Source organism: Odocoileus virginianus, chromosome 11 (genome assembly GCF_023699985.2).
Source record: "Odocoileus virginianus isolate 20LAN1187 ecotype Illinois chromosome 11, Ovbor_1.2, whole genome shotgun sequence".
Taxonomy (NCBI): domain Eukaryota; kingdom Metazoa; phylum Chordata; class Mammalia; order Artiodactyla; family Cervidae; genus Odocoileus; species Odocoileus virginianus.
This window is the reverse complement of record NC_069684.1, coordinates 24,605,307-24,632,262: the sequence shown is the minus strand read 5'-3', so window position 1 is coordinate 24,632,262 and position 26,956 is coordinate 24,605,307. Positions and strand designations below refer to the sequence as shown.

Here is a 26,956-nt window from a genome sequence, read left to right as displayed (position 1 = left end):
TCTGGACTATACCTTTACAGTTATAATAATGACACTGCATTGCAATTATGTGTCTGCCTGTTTCCCCCACGAAAACTCTCCTTGAGGCTAAGAACTTTCATATCCTCCACACTGCTATGCTCAGCAAATGTCACTGAATGAATGAAGGAGCATAGTAGAGATCAGACTTTTTATATAATCTCATTGGTTTTCTTCTTTTGTTGTAATTGTGATCACTTTCTGCAAAGGTTCAGAGGTCAGAGGAAAGATGAGATGTAAAAAACAATCACCTACCTCCCAAAACAAGCGTGGACCATACAAGAATCAGGAAATGTCCCTTTACAACAGGGTAGTCAGCGGCCCTTCCACAGAGTAAATCAGGTCTGTTACCTTCTTTTTGTACCCAGAAGGACACATTAGCTTTTGACATTGTTTTATCAGTCCCAGTTGATGAACCTGGATGAGATTTACTGTTGACACTTTCACTAGTACAAACTAACCTGTATGATACACAAAAAAGAAGACCATGTGACTGGCCAGGATCCAATCCATCCACATTCTTTCTACCTAAGATCATGCTACACTCAGATCTGCGCCCATAAGGTACAAATTAATACCTCCTGTTCCACCTCTGCTCCAAGAACGTTCTATGGGAACACTAAGAGCAGTGTTTGTGTTTCTTCCTGATACTGCTACACATGTATCGGGGAGAGATGGTATTGATTTTTGCATGTACCATTTATTGTACAATATGGTAATGTTTGTCTTCCCCATGGAACAGGGAGTTTCTTGAGGGTCAGGGCAAACTATTAATTTTCCTTAAGGCTGTGCACACAGCATGTGGCACATAACAGGCTCTCCATAAGTACTGGATGAACTCTTTGAGGAAGAACTCTTTCTCTGGGAGTACAAATCATTCTAGAATTTTCTTCTACTATTGCAATTTCTTGCCCCTTTTTCAACTCTCAGGCCCCTCCAACTCCAAAATGGCAAATGGGAAACAGGTCAAAATTGAGTCCTATTGGTTAAGGATGGGGGTGCAGAAGGATGTGAATAACCTAAAAACAAAGGAAAAAGACAAAAGTTGAGGTCTGATCATATGGTAGCTTTGAGTGAATTAGAAAAAGTTCCCCTTGCTAACAATAGGGCACACAGCTTAGCATGTGAATAACAGGCTGATTTCAACCCCAGGACCCAACCCACCCCCCTCAAGCTGCTGCCCTTGGGTGGGACCTAGTCTGCATAAATAGATGTGAAGGTCCTGAGAACTCATTCTCTTTTTCTCTCCCTTGCAGCTACCCTTAATCTAAAATTCCTAGAGGTTCCTGAAGTATCCCTGATAATTTCTGGATCTTTGCTTTGCATCTGTTGGGTCTGAAAGTCACAGTGGTTCTGACGTGAAGTGGAAGATGGCCCAGAAATGGGATTCAAAACACTTATCTTGAAACCTGTCCCTCCAGCAGCACCCCACATCCTCGGCACCTTCACAGCCTACTACCCAACTTGTCAGGACAGCCTTGCTCCCAAATCAAGTTCTCCAAACTTTCAAAACCAACAATACCTTCAGCCAAGGCTAAGCAGGTTCAGAGTTGAAACCAAGGTGAAGGCACTGAAAATCACATAAAATGCTCAGCTCTGCATCTGTTTGCCAGGGACAGTACTGCCAACTGATATCACACTGAAAGCTATTTCCATGCCTAATTCCTATTGGTTGCTTCCCAACTTACTTTCATTCTGATTGGCTACAACCATTATGCCCACCCCCAATCCAGAAGAAGCTTAAGTGTCCCCAGGGAAACTTGCATTTCTTAATGCTCAAGCTGTGTCTATACACATAACTGTTTTAACTGATTTTCTTTGCTGGTTTAATGGCTGAAATGGTCATTGACCGTGTAGACAGAACTTCCTCCTATATGGTTTAATATATACTCTGGTTTTCTTTCTTCAACCTTAATCCTTTTCAACTGCCTTGTCTCCCTTCTGATTTTTTCATTCATCCTTTTCTATTTTCTCTTTTTCTGCCTCTCCTTTCTTTTCCATGGAGTTTCTCACTCCCCCTTTTCTCCTTAACTCCTCTGTCATTGGCTTTTGGTCCTTGATTTGAAGAAACCAAAAGCCAATGACAAATAGGCTACATAGGACATTCTTCATAGGACAAACGCATCCCAAATTCTGTGATGCCCAATGTGATTTTTTTTATGCCAAATCTGATCATTAAAACCAAATACAGTATAAATTTAAACAAATGAACCAGTTATTAATCAACTTGTAGTTTACTTTGAAGAGAGTTATTCTGTGACAATGAAATTCTACTCTCTCATTCCTGTGCCACACTAATCAGGGCACCGAGGATAACACCACCACAATGAGATGACTTCATCTATCATTGATCTTCTCCATCACTGTATCAAGGAAATTCTGACACATAGAAGCCCCAATTCCTTCTTGAGACTAAGTGGTTTCAGTCAACAGCTCTATGTCTGCACTGACTGCAACAACCACCACTAGCACTCACACACCATTCTCCCAAAATATTTCCTTTACAACGTTTTGTTGCTGTTGTCTGGTGTAGTTCTTTTATGTCACTGGACCCATTCCTACCATAAATCCTGAGGACTATGCTTTTCTAAAAGCTGTCTTGTACACAGGCTGTCTCCTGAGAGACCCATTCCTTACTCATTCCCAACCTGCCCTTATTGAGCCTTTCTGGTTACCAAGTTCACTGCTCTTTTTCCCATATTCATCTTAACCTCATCTCTATTGCTTGTCACCTTGATTTCTCTCCTAAACTGTCATGACTCAGATCACTCTGAGTAATGTCCCTCCAGTTCTGTCTAGTTCTTATCCAACTGCTATCCCCTCAGGCTCACTGGGTTCACCTAGACCCTCCAGGTAAGAGTCATGCAGTTTTTACATTTTAAAAGTCAGATTCTCCATGGCTTTTGGAAAAAATACCCATACCTCAAGAAACCCCAAACAAAATTCATAGACTCAGCTCTAGATTACATATGATTCTGAGAGCTAGAGATAGCACATAACTAGAATACACAGAGGTGATCAAATTTCTCTCACAACAATATTTCCCATAAAGCTAAAAAAAAGGCAATAATAAATTTATATTTCACCTTTTTTGGTATAGTACTTTCCTTGGTGACTCAGATGGTAAAGAATCTGCTTGCAATGCAGGAGACCCCGGGTTTGATCCCTGGGTTGGGAAGATCTCCTGGAGAAGGAAATACAACCCACTTCAGTATTCTTGCCTGGAGAATTCTATGAACAGAGGAGCCTGGCAGGCTATAGTCCATGGGGTCACAAAGAGTCAGAACTGAGTGACTAAAACTTCGACACTTCTGATTTGTGGTAGAGCCAGTTGAATACTTTGATGATTTTGAGAGTGGAGAACTGAGAGGCTTCCCAGTCAGTCTCACCCAAACTCCATCTTCTAATGAGAGACTACACTGTCTGACAGAGACAGGCACAAAACAGGTTTGTTAGTCATAGCTCTCTGTCCCAACACTATGGTTGGTTCAGAGCATGAGACTCAAGACCAATCAGATGATGCCTTGATATGTGTGTGTGTGTGTGTGTGTGTGTGTGTGTGTGTGTGTGTACTATTATCTAGAGACAGCTGGTCTCTTTCCATTTGACCTTAGCTGTGGTGATAACCCCTAGTGCAGCTACAGGCCATCTTTCCAGCTGCACTGAGAAAGCCCACCTCAAGTCTGAAGCTGAGCAAAGCCTTTTTGAGTCTGAACACTTCCATGACATACCACCTAAATATCACTGAGGTCTTATCCAATGACCTCACAATCCTGCCTGAGATTTTATCTTTTCCCAGCAGCCATCTCTTAGTTTGATTACTTTTTGCCATCTACAAAGGCTAGAAATGAGAACTAATTTTATTTTCAAACCTAGCAAATACTGAATCCTTTATATTTCTTTTAAATTTTATTTGAAAACTGAACTGTTCCTTTTAGGCTCATTTCTCTCCAATTTTAGTAGTAGAATACAGGTGGCACTTGAACACTATTTGGAAAAGTTCTGAGCAAGATCACTGAGTTCATTACTTGGATGAAAGTGTGACCAAACTTACCACCATCATGTAAGAAAGGTACCTTTTCTCTAGCTTCTAATAACATTTTCCTCTCTTTCCTAAAAATTCCCACTACAAGCCTCCAGTGCATGAGTTTGTGCTCAGTCATGTCCGACTCTCTGCGACCCCATGGACTGTAGCCCTCCAGGCTCCTCTGTCCATGGAATCTTCCAGGCAAAAATACTGGAGCGGGTTGCCATTCCCTTCTCCATGGGATCTTCCTGACCCAGGGACTAAACCTGGGTCTCCCACATTGCAGGCAGATTCTTTACCGAGAATTCTGAGCCACCAGGGAAGCCTCAGGAGCCTCCCAGACAGCCTCAAAGATTCTGCTAATAATCTAAGGCTCTGCAGGCTTTCACTAACACTCTCCTCTAGCCCATTCCAGCTTCTGTCTACTACCCAGTCCCAAAAGGCAATGCCATATGTTTTAGGGTTTGTTATGTGGATTTCTCACTTCCAAGTTCTAGAATTCATGTGTTATAAACTGCCGCATAACAAACAGACACAAACCTTAGTAGTTTAAAACAACAATTATTTATTTGGCTGAAATGTACAATTTTGGCATGGCTCAACAGAGGCTTGTCTCTGCTCCACACAGCACCAGCTGTGGTGGTTCAACTGGAGGATCTGCTTCCAAGATGACTGCTGGCTGGAGCTCAGCCAGGGCTATGAGCTGGGCCTCAGTGCCTGTACATATAGGTCTCTCCACAGGTTGGTTTCCAAGAGCCAGAGTCTCAAGAAAACTAGGTAGAAACTGTATCATCTTTATCTTTTATGATCTATGAAAGTCACATAGTTTTATGTCTACTGTAGTCACAGGCCTGCCCAGGTTCATGATGAGAGAACAGAGACCCACCTCTCTATGTGAGGAATGTCATGATCACATTGTAGAAGAGCAGGTGGGATGAGAGATGTGGCCATCTTAGAAAATGCAATCTATCACAAATTAGATGAAACATTGGGATGGACTGTCAGCCTTTCACAATTATGGTAACCTAAGTAGCAGCCTGACTGCTTTAGCTTAGCCTAGAGCAATATATCTCAAAGACTAGACCATATGCCAGTTGTAATTCACTATGAGTTCCCTCATACATGGCAAAATGAAAAACATAGAAGTCTATACTAAAAGTTAATTTATTCAATTTTAAAGACTGAGCCTTATACTAAGGTCATATCTTCCCATTTTTTCTGGCATTAATATTTCTTTTCTTTTATTAAATGATAGTCATAGCAGACATTAGCTGTTTTCTTAATGATGTCATACCAATCTCCTCCCCCTCCTCTTTTTTTTTTTTAGTTTTCCAATCAATGAAAAAACACAAAAGCCTAAGGAACCACCATCTAAAAGTAATCAGAACACTCTTATGTACCTTTTGTTTTACTACCTCTTAAATAATGTGATTTAATTTACTAGTATGTACCTTGAAACAGTAATTACTCTGTGGGTTTTCAAAGTCATGCAGCTACCTGAGTAACAGCTCAAAGTCATGCAGCTACCTGAATAACAGCTCAAACAGGATTCAGACAGGATTCAAAAAGTATCAGGACCTTTGACACTCCTGTAAATATACCTATAATTCAATGTAACATTAGGTCACAAGATACACTATGTCTCTCAAAACTTACTAAAATTACAGATCTATAGATATAAACATATATTCAGACCCTCACATTAGTGAAATGCTCAAAATGAGATTCAGGAATTCCTTGATAATCACCAGGATCACATGACTAAAAAGTAATAGGGGACTCAAGAAGAAAGCTTAGAAATAGAGAACATACTAAATACACAATTGTAATTCTGGATGTATGTGTGGCTTGTCTTCTGGAGGAGCAGAAGTTGACATGGGGCATTGGCACAGCAAAATATGGAGGCAGGATACAGGAGTCATTTCTACAAAGGTGAACAAGCTCTATAAATGAATGAAGACTGGTGAATTGTATGAATAAGGTGGTGCCAAAACTATTATTCACTAACTTACTATGTTACAGGCTCTTTGGGAATGAAGAAAAACAAGACAAAGTCCCTACCCTGAAAAAGCTCATAGTTGGGACTTCCCTGGTGGTCCAGTAGTTAAGAATCCTCCTTGTGATGCAGAAAACACTGGTTTGATCCCTGGTCAGGAAACTAAGATCCCACATGCCTCAGAGCAACTAAACTTGAGTGCCATAACTATTGAGTCCATGTACAACTAGAGAGTCCATGTACCACAATAAAAGATTCCGCATGCTGCAACTAAAACCTGATACAGCCAAATAAACAATTAAATGTGCTTTAAAAAAAAATCTTATAGTCCATATGTGAACAATTACATAGAATATAGTATAGAGCTATTAATGCTATGGGTGCCCCAAAGGATTAGCTCTTACTAACATTGGGGATAGGGCTCTCAGAATAGAGAACTGCAGATTGCTTTGCCAAGGGTTGGGATTGACTTTTTTCAGCTTTATTGAGGTACAACTGACAAGGAAAATTGAAAGATAGCATTGACTTTTGAAAAGTTCCCCTATCTTGACGCAGGATGAAGAGGAGCTGATGTCTCAGCCCATTCAGGCCGCTGTAACAAACCCATCATAAGGTTTGTTGTACCTTATAAACAACAAACATTTACATCTCATACTTCTGGACGCTGGGAAGGCCAAGTTCATGACGCCAGCAGACTCTCTTGAGTCTGCCTTCTAGATGGATATCTTTTTGCTGTAACCTCACATGGTGCAAGGAGCAAGGGAGCCATCTAGGGCCTCTTATATAAAGGGCCTGATCAGCAGCCTCACTGACCTTATCACCTGCTAAGGCTTTGCCTCCTAATACTCTCACAGAGGGCATCAAGTTTCAAAATAGTAATCTGGAGGAGGGACACTTTAAACATATTATATCAGCTGCTAAAAAGAGAAAAGTAGTCTGTAAGAAAGTAAAGGAACCATAATGACATAAAGACGCCAATGTGAATTTCAAGAACAAGATAAAGAAGAGAGTTTATTTTCTACTTGGTCTTATCTAGGAATCTTTGAAGTGAGATTCAGAAATCCTTTCTTCATCACTAGAACTACATGCCTGGAAAACAGGTCATATTCACAATCAAGGCTCAGAAAATGTAGAATCGGACCAGAAAGGACAAAAATGGCATCTGGCCTTTGCCCAAATTATTGCTGTGCTTAAAGGGAGTAGACTTCTCACAATTTACAATATTGAGATAATGGCACAAACACTGGTCTTTTTTGCACTACTCCATGAACACCCACTAGATCTATCAATGAGGGGGCTGAGAGGCACTGCTCTCCTCTTTTGCTCAAGGCAACTAAACCTGAATAGCTCATACATTTAAAAAAAAAATCTCAAAACTTCTACATTTGTGATACAGTGTTATCTCAAAACTGTGCCTGAGAAAATGTCAAGTGACAAGGAATTACTGAATTGCTCATTTCTTTTTCTTCCCTTCAACAATGAAAAACTAGCTTTTAGGGTGGGACAAAGAAGAGAATAATTTTCTTCCTATAGAACTTTTCCACTTCCGTGTCTCTTATTCTGTAAAACCACTACAATATTGTAAAGTAACTAGCCTCCAACTAATAAAAATAAATGAAAACAACAACAAAAAATAACTTTTCCAGAAAGTCACAGAGTAGCAGAAGGTTCAGGGCTTCTTAGACAAACTAGAAAAAAGGACATTTCAGATCACTAATATGAAACCAACAATTATATTTAAAATCTAAGTGTTATAAAACAGAAGGAAAATTACATGTAATACAATTAGGGGACAACAGAGGATGAGATGGTTGGATGGCATCACTGACTCAATGGACATGAGTCTGAGCAAGCTCTGAGAGTTGGTGATGCAAGGGAAGCCTGGCATGCTGCAGTCCATGGGGTCGCAAAGAGTCGGACACGACTGAGCAACTGAACTGAATTGATTGCCAAACTACAGATTAGGGAAAGACGGAAGGAGGTTAAAGAAACAAGAAGATTTACTAAGAGACCACGTGTGTGCATGCATGCTTAGTCACTTCAGTCGTGTCTGACTCTACGTGACCCGGTGGACAGTTGCCTGTGCATGAGATTCCCTAGGCAAGAATACTGGAGTGGGTAGCCATGTCCTCCTCCAGGAGATCTTCCTGACCCAGGGGTGGAACCCACACCTCTTACCATCTCCTGCATTGGCAGGTGGGTTCTTTACCCCTAGCACCACCTGGGAAGTCCACTAGGAGACCACATCCCACCTTAAAGGTGAATTTTATTTTGGAGGTAAGAAAGTAATATTTTTTATTTTTATTTTTTATTATTATTATTTTTTCCATTTATTTTTATTAGTTGGAGGCTAATTACTTTACAATATTGTAGTGGTTTTTGCCATACATTGACATGAATCAGCCATGGATTTACATGTATTCCCTATCCCGATCCCCCCTCCCACCTCCCTCTCCACCCGATTCCTCTGGGTCTTCCCAGTGCACCAGCCCCGAGCACTTGTCTCATGCATCCAACCTAGGCGGGTGAGCAGAGGACTCTCATCTGAACCATCCTTAATATTTCCTTGCTCCAGAATGTCATCCCATAGCTTTCCTTTTGAGGAAGGGAGAACAATATTTTCCTCTGGAAATGGTCAATGTGTCTTAAAAAAAAAAAATCCCTCAATTGAAGAGAAATTCCCTGCCTCAATCACACAGAAAACTGTCAGATTCTCTAAGCAGCTTTTATAACTCCCATCTGGTCTTTGTGAGTGACTCATACTCAAGTGTTCTCTGGAAGGAACATGTGGAACTCACATTAGACTGACTTGCAACGGCAGAGGCAAGGCCAGAAAGTCTGGACATAAGCACACTGAATGGGATAAAACAAAACAAGCATGATTTAATTTCATATTTGAACATTTTTATAAAACCCCACATCTATTTTGTTAACTTCAGTGAGCAGAGATAGGTTTGCCTTCATAGATATAGAAGACGATGTGGCCTGTTATTAAAACACATACTCAATAGAAGGTATGATCTTGACTTCTTTTCTGACCATGGCTTACTGTACAGATTTGGCACTTTTCACTTGACCTGAAAGGAAGAAGATTTTTAAATTACATTTAATTAGCATGCTACAGAAAACAAAAATGAAGCCAGTTTTTAAAATATTGGGCATGAAATAAATCTGTATATCCAAGCCTGAAGCAGTCATTAATGAAACCCTGAGGTTGGTAGGTCAATTCTCCCCCAACCTTTTTCTTTTCCCCCAATATTTAAAGCTGTGAGGTCACACTACTGTTCTTAATTGAGCCATCTGAGTAAACTGCTTAACCTCACATGTCTGCACTTTCTTCAGTAAAACAAAGGGGTCATTTCACAGGTTCCATCAAGATCTAATATGAAGGTGTAAGACACTGAGGTGCTTGGAGGGGATACAGAGGACCTGGGTAAAGAGGCAATATTTAAAATTCAAATATAGTATATTTACAATGTTGTGTTAATTTCTGCCATACAGCAAAGTGATTCAGAGTGTGTGTGTGTGTGTGTGTGTGTGTGTGTGTGTATAAACAACTTTTTCATATTCTTTCCCATTATGGTTTCTTACAGACTATAGTACCCTCTGCTATACAACAGGACCTTGGTTGTTTATCCATACTATGTATAATAGTTTGCATCTGCTAATTCCAAACTCCCAATTCATCCCTTCCCAAGCCCCCTCCCCTACCTTGACAAACACAAGTCTGTTCTCTATGTCTATGAGTCTGTTTTTGTTCTGTAGATAAGTGCATTTGTGTCATATTTTAGATTCCACATATAAGTGGTAACATCATGGTATTTACCTTTCTCTTTCTTACTTCACTTAGTATGATAATCTCTAGGTCCATCCATGCTGCTGTAAATGGCATTACTGCATTCCTTCTCATGACTGAGTAGCATCCCATTGTGTGTGTGTGTGTGTGTGTGTGTGTGTGTGTGTGTATACCACATCTTCTTTATCCATTCATCTGTCAATAGACATTTAGATTGTTTTCATATCTTTGCTATTGTAAATACACTGCTATGAACATAGGGGTGCAGGTATCTTTTGAATTGTAACTTTTTCTGGATGTATGCCCAGAAGTGAAATTGCTTGATCATATGGCAACTCTAATTTTAGTTTTCTGAGGAACCTACATGCTGTTTTCCATAGTGGCTGCACCAATTTACATTCCTACAATATAGGAGGACTTCCTTTTCTCTGCTTCCTCTCTGGCATTTCTTTCTTGTAGACCTTTTATGAAGGCCACTCTGACCAGTGTGAGGCAGTACCTCATAGTTTTGATTTGCATTTCTCTAATAATTAGTGATGATATACATCTTTTCATGTATCTATTAGCCATCCATATGTCTTCATTGGAGAAATGTTTATTTAGGTCTTCTGCCTATATTTTGATTGGATTGTTTCCTTTTTTTGGCGTATGATCTTTTTTATGTGTTGCTGGATTCAGTTTGCTAGTATTCTGTTGAGAATATTTGCATCTAATTTGTCAAAAACAATGGCCTATAGTTTTCTTTTTTTGTGGTATCTTTGTCTGCTTTTGGTATCTGGGTGATGGCAGCTTCACAAAATGTCTTTGGGAGTGTTCCCTTCTCTTCACTCTTTTGAAAGAGTTTGAGAAGGATTTATGTAAGTTCTTCTTTGTATGTTTCATAGAATTTTCCTGTGAAGCCATCTGGTCCTGAATTTTGTTTGTAGAGAGTTTTTCATTACAAATTGTATTTCACTTTAGAGATTGGTCTGTTCAAATTATCTATATCTTTTTGATTCAGTTTGGGTAGGATATATGTTTCTAGAAATGTGTTCTTTTTTTCTAAGTTGTCCCATTTGTTAGCATATAATTGTTTACAGTATTCTTTCATGGGTTTTTGTGTTTCTGCAGTATCAGTTGTGATTTCTCCTCTTTCATTTCTGATTTTTTTTTTTAGATCATCTCTCTTTTCTTCTTGGTGAGTCTGGCTAGAGGACAGTCAATTTTGTTTATTCTTTCAAAGAACCACTACTAACTTTATTGATTTTCTATTGCTTTTTAAATTTCTATCTTATTTCCTCGCCAATCTATATTATTTCTGTCCTGCTGACTTTACGTTTTGCTTGTTCTTATTTTTCTGTTTTAAGCAGTAGGTTAGTTTATTTATTTCAGATTTTTCTTGTTTCCTGAAGAAGGCCTGTATCACTGTGAACTTCCCTCTAAGAACTGCTCTTGCTGCATCCCACAGATTTTATATGGTGGTGTTCTCATTGTCATTTGTCTCAAGTTAGTTTTTTAATTTTCTATTTGATTTCATTGCTGACCCATTCCTTTTTTAATAGAATGTTGTTAGTCTCCATATAATTGATTTCTTTCTTTTCTTTTTCTATGGTTGATTTCTAGTTAAATGAAATCATGGTCAGAAAAGATGCTTGAAATAACTTGTGTACTCTTAAATGTATTCAGGCTTGTTTTGTGCCCTAGTACGTGGTCAATCCCAGAGTATACTCCATGTGCACTTGAAAAGAATGTGTATTCTGGGTTTTTTTTTTTGTCTGTTTGTTTTTGGATATAATATCTTGCAAAAAATCAACTGCCTGTTAAATTTTGGCCTCCCCAGCGGCTCAGCAGTAAAGATTCTACCTGTAATGCAGGAGACATGAGTTTGATGCCTGGATCAGGAATATCCTCTAGAGGAGGACAACCCACTCCAGTATTCTTGCTTGGAGAATCCCATGGACAGAGGAGCTTGGCAAGCTAAAGTTCATAGAGTTGCAAAGAGTCAGACACAACTGATGTGACAGCACACATGCACACACAGCATGTTGAATTTTATAATTTAGGATCTCTGTTGCCTTACTGATTTTCTGCCTGGAACATGTATTCACTGGTGTGAGTGAGGTGTTAAAGTCTCCTACTATCGATGTATTCCCATCAATCTCTCCCTTTACATCTATCAGTATTTATTTTATGTATTTGGGTGCTTCTATATTGGGTGGATATAGCCTCTTCTTGTATTGTTCCTTTTATCACTATATAGTATCTTCATTTTTATCTCTCTTTACAACCTTTAAAGTCTATTTTGTCAGATACGAGCATTTCTACAACCATTTTCTTGTCATTTCCACTTACATGAAATATCTTTTTCTATACCTTCACTTTCAATCTATGTGTGTCCTCTGCCCCAAAGTGGGTCTCTCATATGCAACGTATTCAGTTGAGTTCAGTTCAGTCACTCAGTCATGTCCAACTCTTTGTGACCCCATGGACCACAGCATACCAGGCCTCCCTGTCCATCACCAACTCCCGGAGTTTACCCAAACTCATGTCCATCTAATCGGTGATGCCATCCAGTCATCTCGTCGTCGTCCCCCTCTCCTCCTGCCCTCAATCCCTCACAGCATCAGGGTCTTCTCCAGTGAGTCAGCTCTTCACATGAGGTGGCCAGAGGATTGGAGTTTCAGCTTCAGCATCAGTCCTTCCAATGAACACCCAGGACTGATCTCCTTTAGGATGGACTGGTTGGATCTCCTTGCAGTCTAAGGGACTCTCAAGAGTCTTCTCCAACACTACAGTTCAAAAGCATCAATTCTTCAGCGCTCAGCTTTCTTCACAGTCCAACTCTCACATCTATACATGACCACTGGAAAAACCATAGCCTTGACTAGATGGACCTTTGTGACAAAGTAACATCTCTGCTTTTTAATATGCTGTCTAGGTTGGTCATAACTTTCTTTCCAAGGAGTAAGTGTCTTTTAATTTCATGTCTGCAATCACCATCAGCAGGGATTTTGGAGGCCCCAAAAATAAAGTCAGCCACTGTTTCCCCATCTAATTGCCATGAAGTGATGAGATCAGATGCCATGATCTTAGTTTTCTGAATGTTGAGCTTTAAGCCAACTTATTCACTCTCCTCTTTCACTTTAATCAAGAGGCTCCAAATTAAAATTAAAACTAATTAAAAGATGCTTCCTGACCTGCATACAGGTTTCTCAAGAGGCAGGTCAGGTGGTCTGGTATTCCCATCTTTCAGAATTTTCCACAATTTGTTGTGATCCACGCAGTCAAAGGCTTTGGCATAGTCTATAAAGCAGAAGTAGATGTTTTTCTTGAACTCTCTTGCTTTTTCGATGATCCAGTGGATATTGGCAATTTGATCTCTGGTTCCTCTGCCTTTCCTAAAACCAGCTTGAACATCTGGGAGTTCATGGTTCACGTATTGCTGAAGCCTGGCTTGGAGAATTTTGAGCATTACTTTGCTAGCGTGTGAGATGAGTACAATTATGCAGTAGTTTAAGCATTCTTTGGCATTACCTTTCTTTGGGATTGGAATGAAAACGGACCTTTTCCAGTCCTGTGGCCACTGCTGAGTTTTCCAAATTTGGTGGCATATTGAGTGCAGCACTTTCACAGCATCATCTTTTAGGATTTGAAATAGCTCAACTGGAATTCCAACATCTCCACTAGCTTTGTTCATTGTGATGCTTCCTAAGGCCCACTTGACTTCCCATTCCAGGATGTCTGGCCCTACGTGAGTGATCACACCATAGTGGCTATCTGGGTCATGAAGATCTTTTTTGTATAGTTCTTCTGTGTATTCTTGCCACCTCTTCTTGATATCTTCTGCTTCTGTTAGGTCCATACCATTTCTGTCCTTTAGTGAGCCCATCTTTCCATGAAATGTTCTCTTTGTATCTCTAATTTACTTGAAGAGATCTCTACTCTTTCCCATTCTATCATTTTCCTCTATATCTTTGCATTGATCACTGAGGAAGGCTTTCTTATCTCTCCTTGCTATTCTTTGGAACTCTGCATTCAGATTGGTTTATCTTTCCTTTTCTCCTTTGCTTTTCACTTCTCTTCGTTTCACAGATATTTGTAAGGCCTCCTCAGACAGCCATTTTGCCTTTTTGCATTTCTTTTTATTGGGGATGGTCTTGATCCCCGTCTCCTATACAGTTTCACAATCCTCCGTCCATAGTTAATCAGGCACTCTATCAGATCTAGTCCCTTAAATCTATTTTTCACTTCCACTGTATAATCATAAGGGATTTGATTTAGGTCATACCTGAATGGTCTAGTGGTTTTTCCCACTTCTTCAATGCAACGTATTGTAGGCTCTTATTTTTTTATTCAACCTACCATTGATGTCTTTGGATTGGAGAATTAGTCTATTGATGTTTGAGATAATTATTGATATGTATGTATTTATTACCACTTTAAATTTTTTTTTCTGGTGATTTTGTATTTCTTCTTTTTTCTTTTTCTTTTAGCTTTTCCTTTTGTGGCTTGATTTCTTTTGTATTATTCTTGTGCTCTCTTCTTTTTGGTTTTTGTGAATCCTTTTTTTTTTTTTTTTTTTTTTTTTGGTTTCTGTGAATCTATTGTATTTTTTTTATTTGTGGTTACCCTGGTTTTCAGTATGTTAACCCCTTCCTATATCTACTTGCTTTAGACTGGTAGTCAAATAGGTTCAAATATATTCTAAAGAAAGTATCATTTTCTTACTTTCCTTCCCCACATTTTATGATTTTGATGTTCTATTTTACATCTTCATGTTTATCCTTTTGCTGTTCATTGCAGTTATCACCACTTTCACAGAAAAAAAAATTATTTCATTTTTAAAAATCTATGTACTGCTCTCTTCCTCAGCTCTGCATACAGAAGTGGCAGTCATCTCCTACCTGGCATCATGGCTGCCCTCAGACCCCTTGTGAAGTCCAAGATCATCAAAAAGAGGCCAAGAAGTTCATCTGACACCAGTCAAATCAATATGTCAAAATTAAGTGGAACTGGCAGAAACCCAGCAACACTGACAACAGGGTGTATTGGAGATTCAAGGTCCACATCTTGATGCCTGATACTGGTTACAGGAGCAACAAGAAACCAGAGTGCATGCTGCCTAGGGACTCTGGAAGTTCCTGGTCACAACATTGAAGAGTTTGAAGTGCTGCTGATGTGCAACAAATCTTACTATGCTGAGACTGCTCACATCTCCTCCAAGAACTGAAAAGACTGAAAAGCCATTGTGGAAAGAGCAGTCCAGCTGGTTATTAGAGTCAGCAATCCCAACGTCAGGCTATGCAGCAAATAAAATGAATAGACAGCTCATGTACACATTGTGTTTGTGTTAATAAAACCACAAAACTCAGCAAAAACAAAAAAAAATCTGTTACTGACTCATTTAATTTATTTCCACCTGTGATTTGCTCTTTCCTATAGATTCTTGCTTCTTTTCTATTTAGAGACGATCTTTCAATATTTCCTTCAGAACAGGTTTGGTATTGCTCTATTGTTTTACCTTTTACATGTCTGAGAAACTCTTGATCTCTCCTTCTATTTTAAATGATAATCTTGCTGGGTAGAGTATCCTAGATTGCAAATTTTTCCTTTCAGGACTTTCAGTATATCTTGCCATCAGTGGTAGAGCATTTGACTGCAGTATATCTTGCCACTCCCTTCTGGCCTGCAACATTTCTGTAGAGAAATCAGCTAATAGCTTTATGGAGATTCCCTTGTAATTAACTCCTCAAGAGTTGCACATGATTTAGCAACTAAACCACCACTTTTCTCTTACTGCCTTTAGAACCCTCTCTTTATTTTTAACTTTTGCCATTTTAATTATGTTTTGATGTAGATCTGTTTGAATTCATCTTGTTTGGTACCCTCTGTGCTTCCTGTACCTGGATATCTGTTTCTTTCTTTAGATTTGGTAAGTTTTCAGTCATAAGTTTTTAAAATACATTTTCATTCCCCTTTTTCTTCTGCTTCTGGGACCCCTATTATGTGTAGGTTAGCACACTTTATCACTGACTCAATGGACAAGAATCTAAGCAAACTCTTGGAGATAGTGAAGGACAGGGAAGCCTGGCATGCTGCAGTCTATAGGATAACTAAGAGTCGGACATAACTTAGTGACTGAACAAAAACAAAATAATATAAAGATCTTTTTACATTGCTTTCATTTTTTTTTTTATTTTTCTTTCTGTCTGCTGTTCTGACTGGGTGAAAGTATGAAAGAAGCTCAGTCGTATGTGACTCTTTGTGACCCCATGGACTATACAGTTCATGGAATTCTCTAGGCCAGAATACTGGAGTAGGGAGCCTTTCCCTTCTCCAGGGAATCTTCCCAACTCATGAATTGAACCCAGGTCCCCTGCATTGCAGGTGGATTCTTTACCAGCTGAGCCACAAGGGAAGCCCAAGAATACTGGAGTGGGTAGCATATCCCTTCTCCAGCAGATATTCCCAACCCAGGAATCAAACTGGGAGATTTCTGACTGGGAGATTTCCATTATTTTAACTTGCAGATTACTTATTCATTCTTCTACACAATCAATCTGCTACACATTGCCTTACATTCAGTTTTTATCTCAGCAAATGAATTTTCTATTTTTTTCTTGGTTCCTCTTTATAGTTTCTAGTTCTTTTTTTTTTACAGTAATCTGCATTTCTAATGAAAGCCCTGTTTAATTCATTCAGCATTTTCATTATTTCCTTTTTTAACTTGGTGTCTCTCTTGATCTTTCAATCAAAGATTAAAAATGGGAGTGGTTCCTTTGATTCTTCATTTTACTCATATTTCTCTTACTCTATGAGTTTAGGAGAAACAATTATCTACTGTGGTCTTGAAGGGCTATTTTTATGTAAAAGTGTCCCTACGTAGCTTGTGTCTGTTTAATATTTTTGGTACAAGGGCTGTTTTTTAGTATGGATGCCTGCAGCATCTTTCCTCAGTGTGTGCTGGCCGTTATCCCATTGACAGAAGGTATGACTGATGATGTGGTGACCATAGCCTGCACTGGATGCTGAATGGGGCCTCTTCTTTGCTCTGTGGTTGTCACAGCACTGTTAGAGTCAGGGTCTGCTCCCTAGTTGTTAGAAAAGAAGTCCCCAGATCCATTTCTAAGCTTCACTGTGAGGTAGGCAGGATTGGAGTGCTCCCACTGCAAGAAGAGCCACTGAGCATTCTTCCATTGGAGCTGTTCACCAGCGAGCACACTCGGTGGTATTGCCTGTCACCCATTGTGGGGGCTCACAAAGAACACTACTGTGCACACCACCCTGGGCCCCACCTCCACTGTGGGAATACAGACAATCAGCCCTGTGTCCCTCACACACTATGTTCACAAAGCCACTAATGCAGATGCACAGGCGCCAATTCACTGCAGTCAAGCACCGGGGCCACAGTAGTTGCACGACTGGGAGATATGGAAGCAGCCCAGACCCCAGCCCCACTTTCATGAGCATGCACACACAAAGCCCACAGCTGCTAAAGCCAGACCTATCCCAGCCACAGGAGCACCCACTATCCACTTGCATGTCCCAGAGGCACTGAGTTACAAAGCTAGCAACAGTATTGTGGATCATACAGCCATTGAGGAGAGGGCTCTGCTTTCAACTCTGCCTCTGAGTGTGGGCATCCTTGCATACCCGCAGAGTTCAAAGAGGCAGCTCTGAGAAAGAAGCACCTATGGCAGACCCCACCACCCCCTTCACTCCTGCATTAAGAATTGTGTTTCAAGGGTGGTGCAGGCCAGCCATGAGACTGTCAGAAGTGAGGCTGCTATGATGGGCCCCGTCCTTCCTTTTGTACACCTCTTAACAATGGCATTTCACTTCTATGGCAGGCTGGGCTTCTTCCACGTACACCTCTGGTTTTGGTCCATACAACACTCTAGCCCCTTCAGCTTGTCTTTGCAAGGCTAACCCCAGTTCTTTCCCCAAGTCTGTCCTCTGAATCTTGAGTTTCAGCACACAGCCTATGTGCACACCAGCAGGTGCATGTCTCTGACTGGGGATTGCAGCAAGGTAGTACAGGCCCTCTGTGCTGGTTTCTCTCTGTTCTGCCTGCTACAAACTGACTGCTGTGTTTTCCTCCAAGCCTCTGAAGTTCCCTTTCTGTCCTGGGTGATCTCACCACCAGTGTGACAACTTCCTAGGGCGTGGGTACCTTTCCTTTTTCGCAGTTCTCTCCGAGGGACACAGATCCTGTCCTGCTTTCTTCCTTCTTTTTCTCTTATCCTACCCAGTTACATGGAGATCTTCCCTGCACTTCTAGGTTTTCTGCCACTTCTGACATTTTCTGCCAGTGTTTAATAGTTATTCTGTGATAACTATTCCACAAGTAGATGTATTTCTTATGGATCTGTGGGAAAAGGTGAGCTCCATGTCCTTCTATATCACTATCTTGATTGAAGCCTCTGCAATTCTTTCCCAGAGGTGATAAGGGAAAGAGAAATGACTGTTGGGCCAGACTAACAATAGTGATAGCTCAGGGAAAGGTGGGAATTGACTGTATAAGCATCGTGACCATCTCCTTCCTGGACTACACTGGTCTCACTCCCTCTGGTCTCTTCTGCCTCCAATCTATTTTGCAAGGAAACCCAGATTATTTTCCACTACTTAATCCCACATTTTTCCTACTCCAAACAAAGCCTTTAATGGCAACCCGTGGCCCTGAAAGTAAAGCCCAAACATCTAAGCTTATAATTCAGTACTTTTAATAAAATGATCACAAGCCAACTTTCAACCTTATTTTCTACTCTTCCCTAATTCAGACTCAACTACAATCAGCCAGAATGATACTGACCACTTCCCTATTTCCATATTTCAATTTTCATCATCATATTGTGCTTTCATTTCATAATTCCCTATATACTCCACCCTGGTTACCTATTCTTCTAGGAAATTCCTCTTTCTTCATGATGCTTTCTCTTTATGTTTAGGCCTCCCTGAATTACACAGCATTTAGCTTATCCTTTCAAGTATACATGTTTACTCACAAACTGGGTGATGGACTCCTGAAAGACAAGAACAATGTAAAGGTATCTATTTCCCTTCAGGGACCTAAGAGAGTGCAGTGGGTATGCTCATTCAATGTTAGATACAGATGGCAAGGGACAGTCTGCCATACTACTGAGGATACATTCAGTACCTTAACTTTTGAAAAACCACAGTTCCTTCTGATAAACATAAATATCTTAGGTATTGGGTATTCACATTCAAAAGAATGAAGTTGTTTCCCACCTGACACCATACACAAATAATAACTTAAAATGAATCATAGACATGTTTAGACATAAGGGTCAAAAAACTGTAAAAGTCTTACAAAAAAAAAAAAAAAAAACCATAAAAGTAAATCTTGGAGACCTTAGACAAGGCAATGTTTCTCCAACATGATACTGAAAGCACAATCAACAAGAGGAAAGATAGATAAATTAGATTTCATCAAACTTAAAAACTTTTGTGCTTCAAAGAACACAATTAAGGAAACGAAAAGATAATTCACATAATGGTAGAAAATATTTGCAAGTTATATATCTGATAAGAGCCTTATACCCAAGATATACAAAGAACTTTTACAACTCAACAATAAGAAGAAAAATACAGACATGTGGAGACTAAACAACATGCTGCTAAAAAAACCAATGAGTCAATGATAAGTCAAAGAGAAAAGCACTTGGAAAATAAATGTTGGCATGCTTAAAAAAAAAAAAAAGAAAGAAAGAAAAGAAAAGCAGAGAATACCTCAAAACAAATGAAAATGTAAACACAACTTTGCAAAATCTACAGACTATAGAAAAGGAAGTTCTAAGAGGAAAGTTTAAAGCAATATAGGAATACATCAAGAAACAAAAAATATCTCAAATAAACAACCTAACTCACCTAACCTTCTTTTAACTTCACATAAAAGAATTAGAAAAAGAAAAACAAATAAATCCCAAAGTCAGCAGATGGAAGGAAAAAAATCAGAGAGGAAATAAATACAATAGAGACCAAAAAACTATAGAAAAGACCAATGAAATCAGTAGTTTTTTTAAATAAAAAAAATTGATAAACCTTTAGCCAGACTCATCAAGGAAAAAAGAGAACTCAAACAAACAAAATAAGAAATGAAAGAGGAGAAATAACAATTGACATCACAGAGATATAAAAAAGTCATAAGAGAATATTATGAACAGTTACATGCCAACAAACTGAACAAACTAGAAGAAATGGTCAAATTTCTAGAAACATAAATTTTCAAACACTAAATCAGAAACAATTTGAACAGATCAATCAGCAGTCATGAAATTGAATTTTTAATTTTCAAAACTTCTAGAAAGCAAAAGACAGAACTGAATGTCTTCACAAGAATTTTACGCAACATACAAAGAAGAGTTAATTCCTATCCTTCTCAAACTATTCCAAAAATTGAAGATGAGGGAATACTCCCCAATTCATTCTTTGAGGCCTGATAGCAAAACCAGTCAAAAATAACTTCAAAAAAAAGAAAATTACTGGTCAATATCTCTGATAGACTATATCTCAGAAAGTCTTGTCAAATACTATATACAATTACTTACATGTGGAATCTAAAAATTTTTTGCAAAAAACAATGAATGTAATAAAACTAATAGACTCACAGATATACAGAACAAACTAGTGGTTACCAGTAGGAGGGGAAAGACAGGAGGGGTAAAATAGGGGTAGAATAGTAAGAGATATAAACTACTATGCATAAAATAAACAAGCAACAGGGATATACTGAACAACACAGGGAAGTATAGTCATTATTTTGCAGTAACTTTAAATTCTATTAAAATATTGAATTACTATGCTGTATACCTAAAACTAATATATTACAAATCAAGTATATAGTTCAATTAAAAAACAAGGAGACAACTCAACTTAAAAACAGGCAAAAGATTCAAAAAGACATTTCTCCAAAGAAAATATGCAAATGGACAGCAAGCACATGAAAGAATGTTCAACATCATCAGTAATTAAGGAAATGCAAATGGGAACTATGTTAAGATACTTCATACCCACTAGAAGAGCTAAAAAATATTTTTTAAGATAATAACAAATATTTATAACAACGTGGAGAAAATTGTAATCCTTATATATATTGCTTATGAAAACAGAAATTTGGAAACAATTTGGTAATTCCTCCAAAGGTCAGAAATAGAGGTACCATGTGACCCAGCAATTCCCCCTCTAAATACAGACCCAGAGAAATGAAAACATGTGGTCACATAAAAATTTGTATACAAAAGTTCACAGCAGCATTATTTATAATAGTCAAATGAACAGAAACTCAAATGTCTATTAATGAATAGATAAATTTGAATCCACACAATGGACTATGATTTAGCAATAAAAAGGAATACTGACATATATTATAACATAATGAACCCTAAAAACATTATGCAAAGTGAAAGAAGCCAGATACAAAAAGGTGACAGACTGTATGATTCTATGAAATGTTCAGAACAGGCAATCCATAGAGATAAAAAGTAGATTAGCAGTTGCCAGGGACTTGTGGAACCAAGGAATGGGTAGTGACTGCTAATGGGTATGGTGTTTCTTCGGGGGTAGTAAAATGGAGAAATTATGCAGTAAAATTAGACAGTGAAAATATACCGAAAACCACTGAACTGGACATTTTTAAGTGGTGAATTTTATGGTATGAGAATTCTATCTCAATAAAGCTGATAGTTTTAAAATCTTAGGTACACGTGCCACCAAGATTCTGACAGTGTACCTTCTCCAATGACAGTACAGTATTCCCACAACAGGCTTTTCAAACTATAGACTTTCATCACTGAAAAAAAAAATTTTTTTTTTCAAATTCTGCCTCTCTGTCTCCTTCAAAGGCATGCTTTCTGGTTGAAAATCATTAGTCAAAACCATAGCAAATTACATAAAATTAAATGATTAGTGACGGTAATAAGATTAGTACTAGACATTCTCTATAGAAATAACTCAGTCATTGTTTTTAGCTATTAATATTGGAACTGAATGAAACTGAGTTATGGATTAGAGCTTATAATAAGGTTAATAGTTACTTAATGAAGATTGTTGAAATCTGATTATCTCAGAAAAAACAACACTGAATCTAATTTTTATCCAATTTCAATTCATTTTTATCCAAAACTTACGTGGTGTAGCCATTTTTGTGAAGATAGGAGTCACAATATCTTCCAATTGCTGTTTCTGCTCAAAGAGCTCGTTAATGGAAGCTTCCAAATGGGTTTCCAACCATTCATTTTTTAGACGGCATGCACTGAGGAGAATATTCTAGAGACAGAAACAAGGAATTTACTTTCCACTTGTTTATTTAAAAAGGAAACTCTATATTATCTCTAAACCAGGATTGTGCAACAGAACTTTCTGTGATGATGGAAATGGTCACAGAAATATCTGCACAGTCTAATACAGTCACCATTAGATGCATATAGCCAGTGAGCATTAGAAAAGTGGCTGGTGTGACTGAGGAGTTGAATTTTTAATTTTAATTAATTCTAATTTATAGTCACATGAGGCTAGGGCATACTGTATCTGCCAGTGCAGCACTAACACTAGTGAAATGTGTGTATAATGAAACTCATTAATCTAGAGTCATGATGCCTTGGGCCAGTCTACATCCTCTCCCTATTTATTTATTTTCAGTGAGCTCTGTATGGCAAATAGATGGGAAAACAATGGAAACAGTGACAGACTTTATTTTCTTGGGCTCCAAAATCACTGCAGATTGTGACTGCAGCCAAGAAAATAAAAGACACTTGCTCCTTGGAAGAAAAGCTATGACCAACCTAGACAGCATATTAAAAAGCAGAGACATTATTTTGCCAAGAAAGGTCCGTCTAGTCAAAGTTATGGTTTTTCCAGTAGTCGTGTATGGATGTGAGAGTTGGACTATAAAGAAAGCTGAGTGCCGAAGAATGATGCTTTTGAACTGTGGTGTTGGAGAAGACTCTTGAGAGTCCCTTGGACTGCAAGGAGATCCAACCAGTCCATCCTAAAGGAGATCAGTCCTGGGTGTTCATTGGAAGGACTGATGTTGAAGCTGAAGCTCCAATACTTTGGCCACCTGATGTGAAGAACTGACTCATTTGAAAAGACCCTGATGCTGGGAAAGATTGAAGGTGGGAGGAAAAGGGGACAACAGAGGATGAGATGGTTGGATGGCATCACCAACGCAATGGACATGAGTTTGAGTAAACTCTGGGAGTTGGTGATAGACAGGGAAGCCAAGCGTGCTACAGTCCATGGGGTCGCAAAGAGTTGGACACGACTGAACAAAGAGTTGGACACGACTGGACTGAACTGAAATGAAATGAACTATGATAACAGTGTTTGCAAAAGTTAGAAAAAGTAGGTGGATGGTGTGCACTTCATGCAACTCAACAGACAATGCCAATATTTATTCATTCTCAGGTGATTCACAGGATGAAGAAGTGCAAGAAATGCAAAATGAGCAAAACCTCACTGAAAACCTTTCAATTTGCACTTCAAAACCATCTCTTTGCACATGAACAGCAAATTGCTGGTATCTGATTTAAGATGTTCATTATTCTATGATTTGTAATAACAAGGAGACATGAATAAATTTATTACATGTCCTGTCCATATTATTAAATAAGCAACATTATTTGCAGAAGTATAAAGAATGAAGTGGATTTGTAAAGATGTCCATAATATATTCTTTAAAGGAAAGGAGAAAATTAAAGAATAATTTGTATAGTATGATCCTATTTTTATAAAAGCAAAATCTCATATTAATAAAACTATATTTATGCATATATATATTTATATAAGTGAAGGAAAAGTATACTGAGATTAACACAAAATTGCTATTAGAATCACAGGGTAATAAGATTCAACAGGGTAAAAAGAAAATTATTAAGCCTGCTTTAGATGTTTTGCTTTTAATCTAACCATTAGTATAGATACATGATATTTTCTAGCTCAAATAATCAAATACTTAAAAACTTAAATTAAAAAGGTTTTTATAGTAACTAGTTTGAAAAACAAAGCACTGTTTGTGGCAGAAAGATTGTTATGCAAATTAATAGATACAACAGCTCTTCTAATAGCATTCTATCTATACTTTATTTCATAAGAGATTTTGTAAAATGTTTTACAAACAAGTGAAATGTGTGTCTTATCATGTTCTCAGACTTGCTGATGTCTCACACTTTTAGCAATAGCTAATTCTTTTTCATAAGAATTAAAAGTCACAGAAAATTCACACAATGTCCTGCCCAGAAATGAAAGAAATAATTTAAAACCCAAACACATTTCTAATACCTTTAGCATACCTTTTTTTAAGTGTACATCAAAAGAAATTAACTAGTTCACATGTAGTACTTAGTATATGGCAAATGTGGCAAGCTGGCTTTACAATTAGCTCTCTTTACACCTGTGTATTTTTCTGTTACGTAAATTTTGATACATGAAAAAATAGGCAGTGTATATAAGTATATATGTAAACATATAGACCAAAATATATGATGTATATGTAAGTTTTGAAGCAAACTAATGAAATGAGTATTAGTGGACCCCACTAATCAACAGAAGAACAAGAACACTGCCAGTGCTATTAATGCTGTTTCTGTCAGCAGTTTAATAAGAAAGGCAAAAAAAGGAAGGAAGGGAAGGAGAACAGAGCAGTGAGGACCACCACCTACCTCTAGTGCTTTAGTGTAGGAGTTAGATACAAAGGGCAAAAATCTCAAAAGACTTCAGAACAAAATATAAGCACAATGTTGTACCTTGTCTTCCTTATAAAGCTTCCCTGGTCCCTTTTCTGTATCTGTAACGGTTGCAGAGACCTTTGCAATATATTTTTTCAGTGCCAGCCTTGCTTCTGAAAGAACAGGACAGTAAAAACGCTTAACAATAAGGCAAAGACCAAAAAAATTCGCTCAACAGTTTATAATGTAATTTTATAAATCCAGAGCTTTATAAAGACTGTGCAGATTTATTACAGTTTTCCTTGGGGAAATTCAAGAAAGATAACACTTAACTAACACAGTGATTTGGGGTACTCACTATGTCCGTGTGTGTGTGTGTGTGTGTGTGTGCGCGCGCGCGCGCACGTGCGTGCTCAGTCACTCCATCGTGTCTGACTCTTTGCAACCCCATGGACTACTGCCATCACACTCCTCTGTCCATGGAATTTTCCAGGCAAGAATACTGGAACAGGTTGCCATTTCCTACGCCAGTAGAACTTTAATTGAGCTAAAATTTTTAAACAGCAAATAAATACAAACTGTGATACCAAAGAAACTACAGTCTATCAAAATATCCACTCTGGAAAGTAGAAAGTCACTCAGTCGTGTCTGACTCTTTGCAACCCCATGAACTATATAGTCCGTGGAATTCTCCAGGCCAGAATACTGGAGTGAGTAGCCTTTCCGTTCTCCAGGAGATCTTCCCAACCCAGGGATCAAACCCAGGGTTCAAACCCAGGTTTCCCGCACTGCAGGTGGATTCTTTACCAGCTGAGCTAATCTGGAAAAAGGAACAAAAAGTATTTCCAATAGAAAAATTACTGAGACTTCCCTGGTGGTCCAGTAGCTAGGACCCTGCGCTCTTGATGCCCGGGACCCAGGTTCCATCCCTGGTCAGAAAGCCATATCCCATATGCCACAACTAAAGAGTTTGCACGTCAGCATGCTGCAGCTAAGACTCAGTGTAGCCAAATAATTAAATGTCATTTGTTTTACCCTTTAAAATAAATTAAAAATAGCTTCCCTCTTAAAAAAGTGTTTAAAATAATCCCATTCTCTATAAGCACCCATCACAAAATTTGCAAGACTTGTTTAAACAAAATCACAACACTGAAAGAAATACAGAGACAGATTGAATATAATAAACAGTAGATTTGTTGTTGTTGTTTAATCGCTCAGATGTGTCTGATTCTTTACAACCTCATGGACTATAGCCTGCCACACTCTTCTGTCCATAGGAGTTCCCAGGCAAGAATACTGGAGTGGGTTACCATTTCCTTCTCCGGGGGATCTTCCCAGATCAGGGATCGAACATGCATCTCATACATTGGAGGAGGGGTCTTTACAGCTGAGCCACCTGGGGCTTCTACATGGCTCCAGCCCACGTAGAGTCAGACAGGACTTAGTGACTGAACAACAAAAAAGGATTAGCAAAGTATTAATAAGACTTCAAATTAATTTAACAATTGATCATGTCCTGTGACTGCTGTAACAAATTGCCACAAATCTGGTGGCTTAAAACAATGCAAGCTTATCCTGTAGTAAATTCTAGAGGCCACAAGTCTGGAATCAGTTTAGCTGAGCGAAAATCAAGGTGTTGGTGGGGAAGATTCTTTCTATGGAATGTGAAAGGAGAATCTCTTTCTTGCTGTTTTCCATCTCTAGCTGCAGCCTATATTCCTTGGCTGTGGCTCCTTCTTCAATTAAAATACACCACTCCAATGTCTAGTTCCATCATCAAATCACCTCTTCTGTGTCAAATCTCCCACCTCTCATTTATAATAAAGACACTTGTGGCTACATTTAGGTCCCAGCTGGATAATCCATGACAATCTCTCCATCTAAAGATCCTTAGTTTAAGGATCCACAAGATCCCATATGAGGTAACATGCTTAGGTTCCAGGGGTTAGAATCTAGATATCTTTGGTAGACATTTTTCAGCCTACCACAGCCTGCCCTCTGACCTCCCCAAACTCACATCTATCTCACATGCAAGTACATTTACCCCATGCCAGCATCCAAGTTTCAATCCATTACAACATCAACTCATGTTCAAATGTTCATCTAAAATGTCATCAGCTCGAAAGTCTCATCTCCTCATACAAACAAGGTATGTGTGAGACATTGGTATGATCCATCCATCCTGGGGTAAAATTCATCTCTATCTGCAGACCTGTGATACTAGAAGACAAGTTTTCTATCCCAAAACACACTGGTGGGACAGGCACAAAGCAACAGTTACAGATACTGCCATTCAAAATGCGAGAAATTAAAAGGAAAAAAGGAGTCACCTCAGTCTCAAGCAATTCCAAACTCTATGAGGTATCATAGCCTGGGAGTGATACCCCTTGGCATACAGCTCCAGCCTGAGTCATCCTTCCTTTTTCATGAAAGATGAAGTTTTTGCAGCTGAACAG

The 26,956-nt window shown here is 38.7% G+C and overlaps 2 protein-coding genes and 1 pseudogene across 6 annotated transcripts in view; 1 reads left to right on the top strand and 2 right to left on the bottom strand.

The window, feature by feature from the left end:
- The window catches only part of SLC9C2 (solute carrier family 9 member C2 (putative)), a 90,919-nt gene extending 87,926 nt beyond the window's left edge, over positions 1-2,993 (bottom strand). The window contains exons 1-2 of one of the 3 annotated variants that reach the window (XM_020902250.2): positions 1,541-2,993; positions 274-479 (exon numbers count right to left, since the gene is read on the bottom strand). In XM_020902250.2, coding sequence (XP_020757909.2) covers positions 274-409 — 136 coding nt within the window. In that variant the 5' untranslated portion in view covers positions 410-479; positions 1,541-2,993. The remainder of the gene's footprint in view (positions 1-273; positions 480-1,540) is intronic. The other 2 variants (XM_020902251.2, XM_020902252.2) reach the window with 2 other exon arrangements.
- Positions 2,994-3,793: 800 nt separating this feature from the next.
- LOC110142864 (putative large ribosomal subunit protein eL32') lies at positions 3,794-15,139 on the top strand (annotated as a pseudogene).
- Positions 4,591-26,956, bottom strand: part of ANKRD45 (ankyrin repeat domain 45) — a 51,869-nt gene continuing 29,503 nt past the window's right edge. For 2 of the 3 annotated variants that reach the window (XM_070474066.1, XM_020902253.2), the window contains exons 4-6: positions 24,579-24,673; positions 21,963-22,101; positions 8,900-9,118 (exon numbers count right to left, since the gene is read on the bottom strand). In XM_070474066.1, the coding sequence (XP_070330167.1) occupies positions 9,087-9,118; positions 21,963-22,101; positions 24,579-24,673 (266 nt within the window). In that variant the 3' untranslated portion in view covers positions 8,900-9,086. The other variant, XM_070474067.1, reaches the window with a different exon arrangement.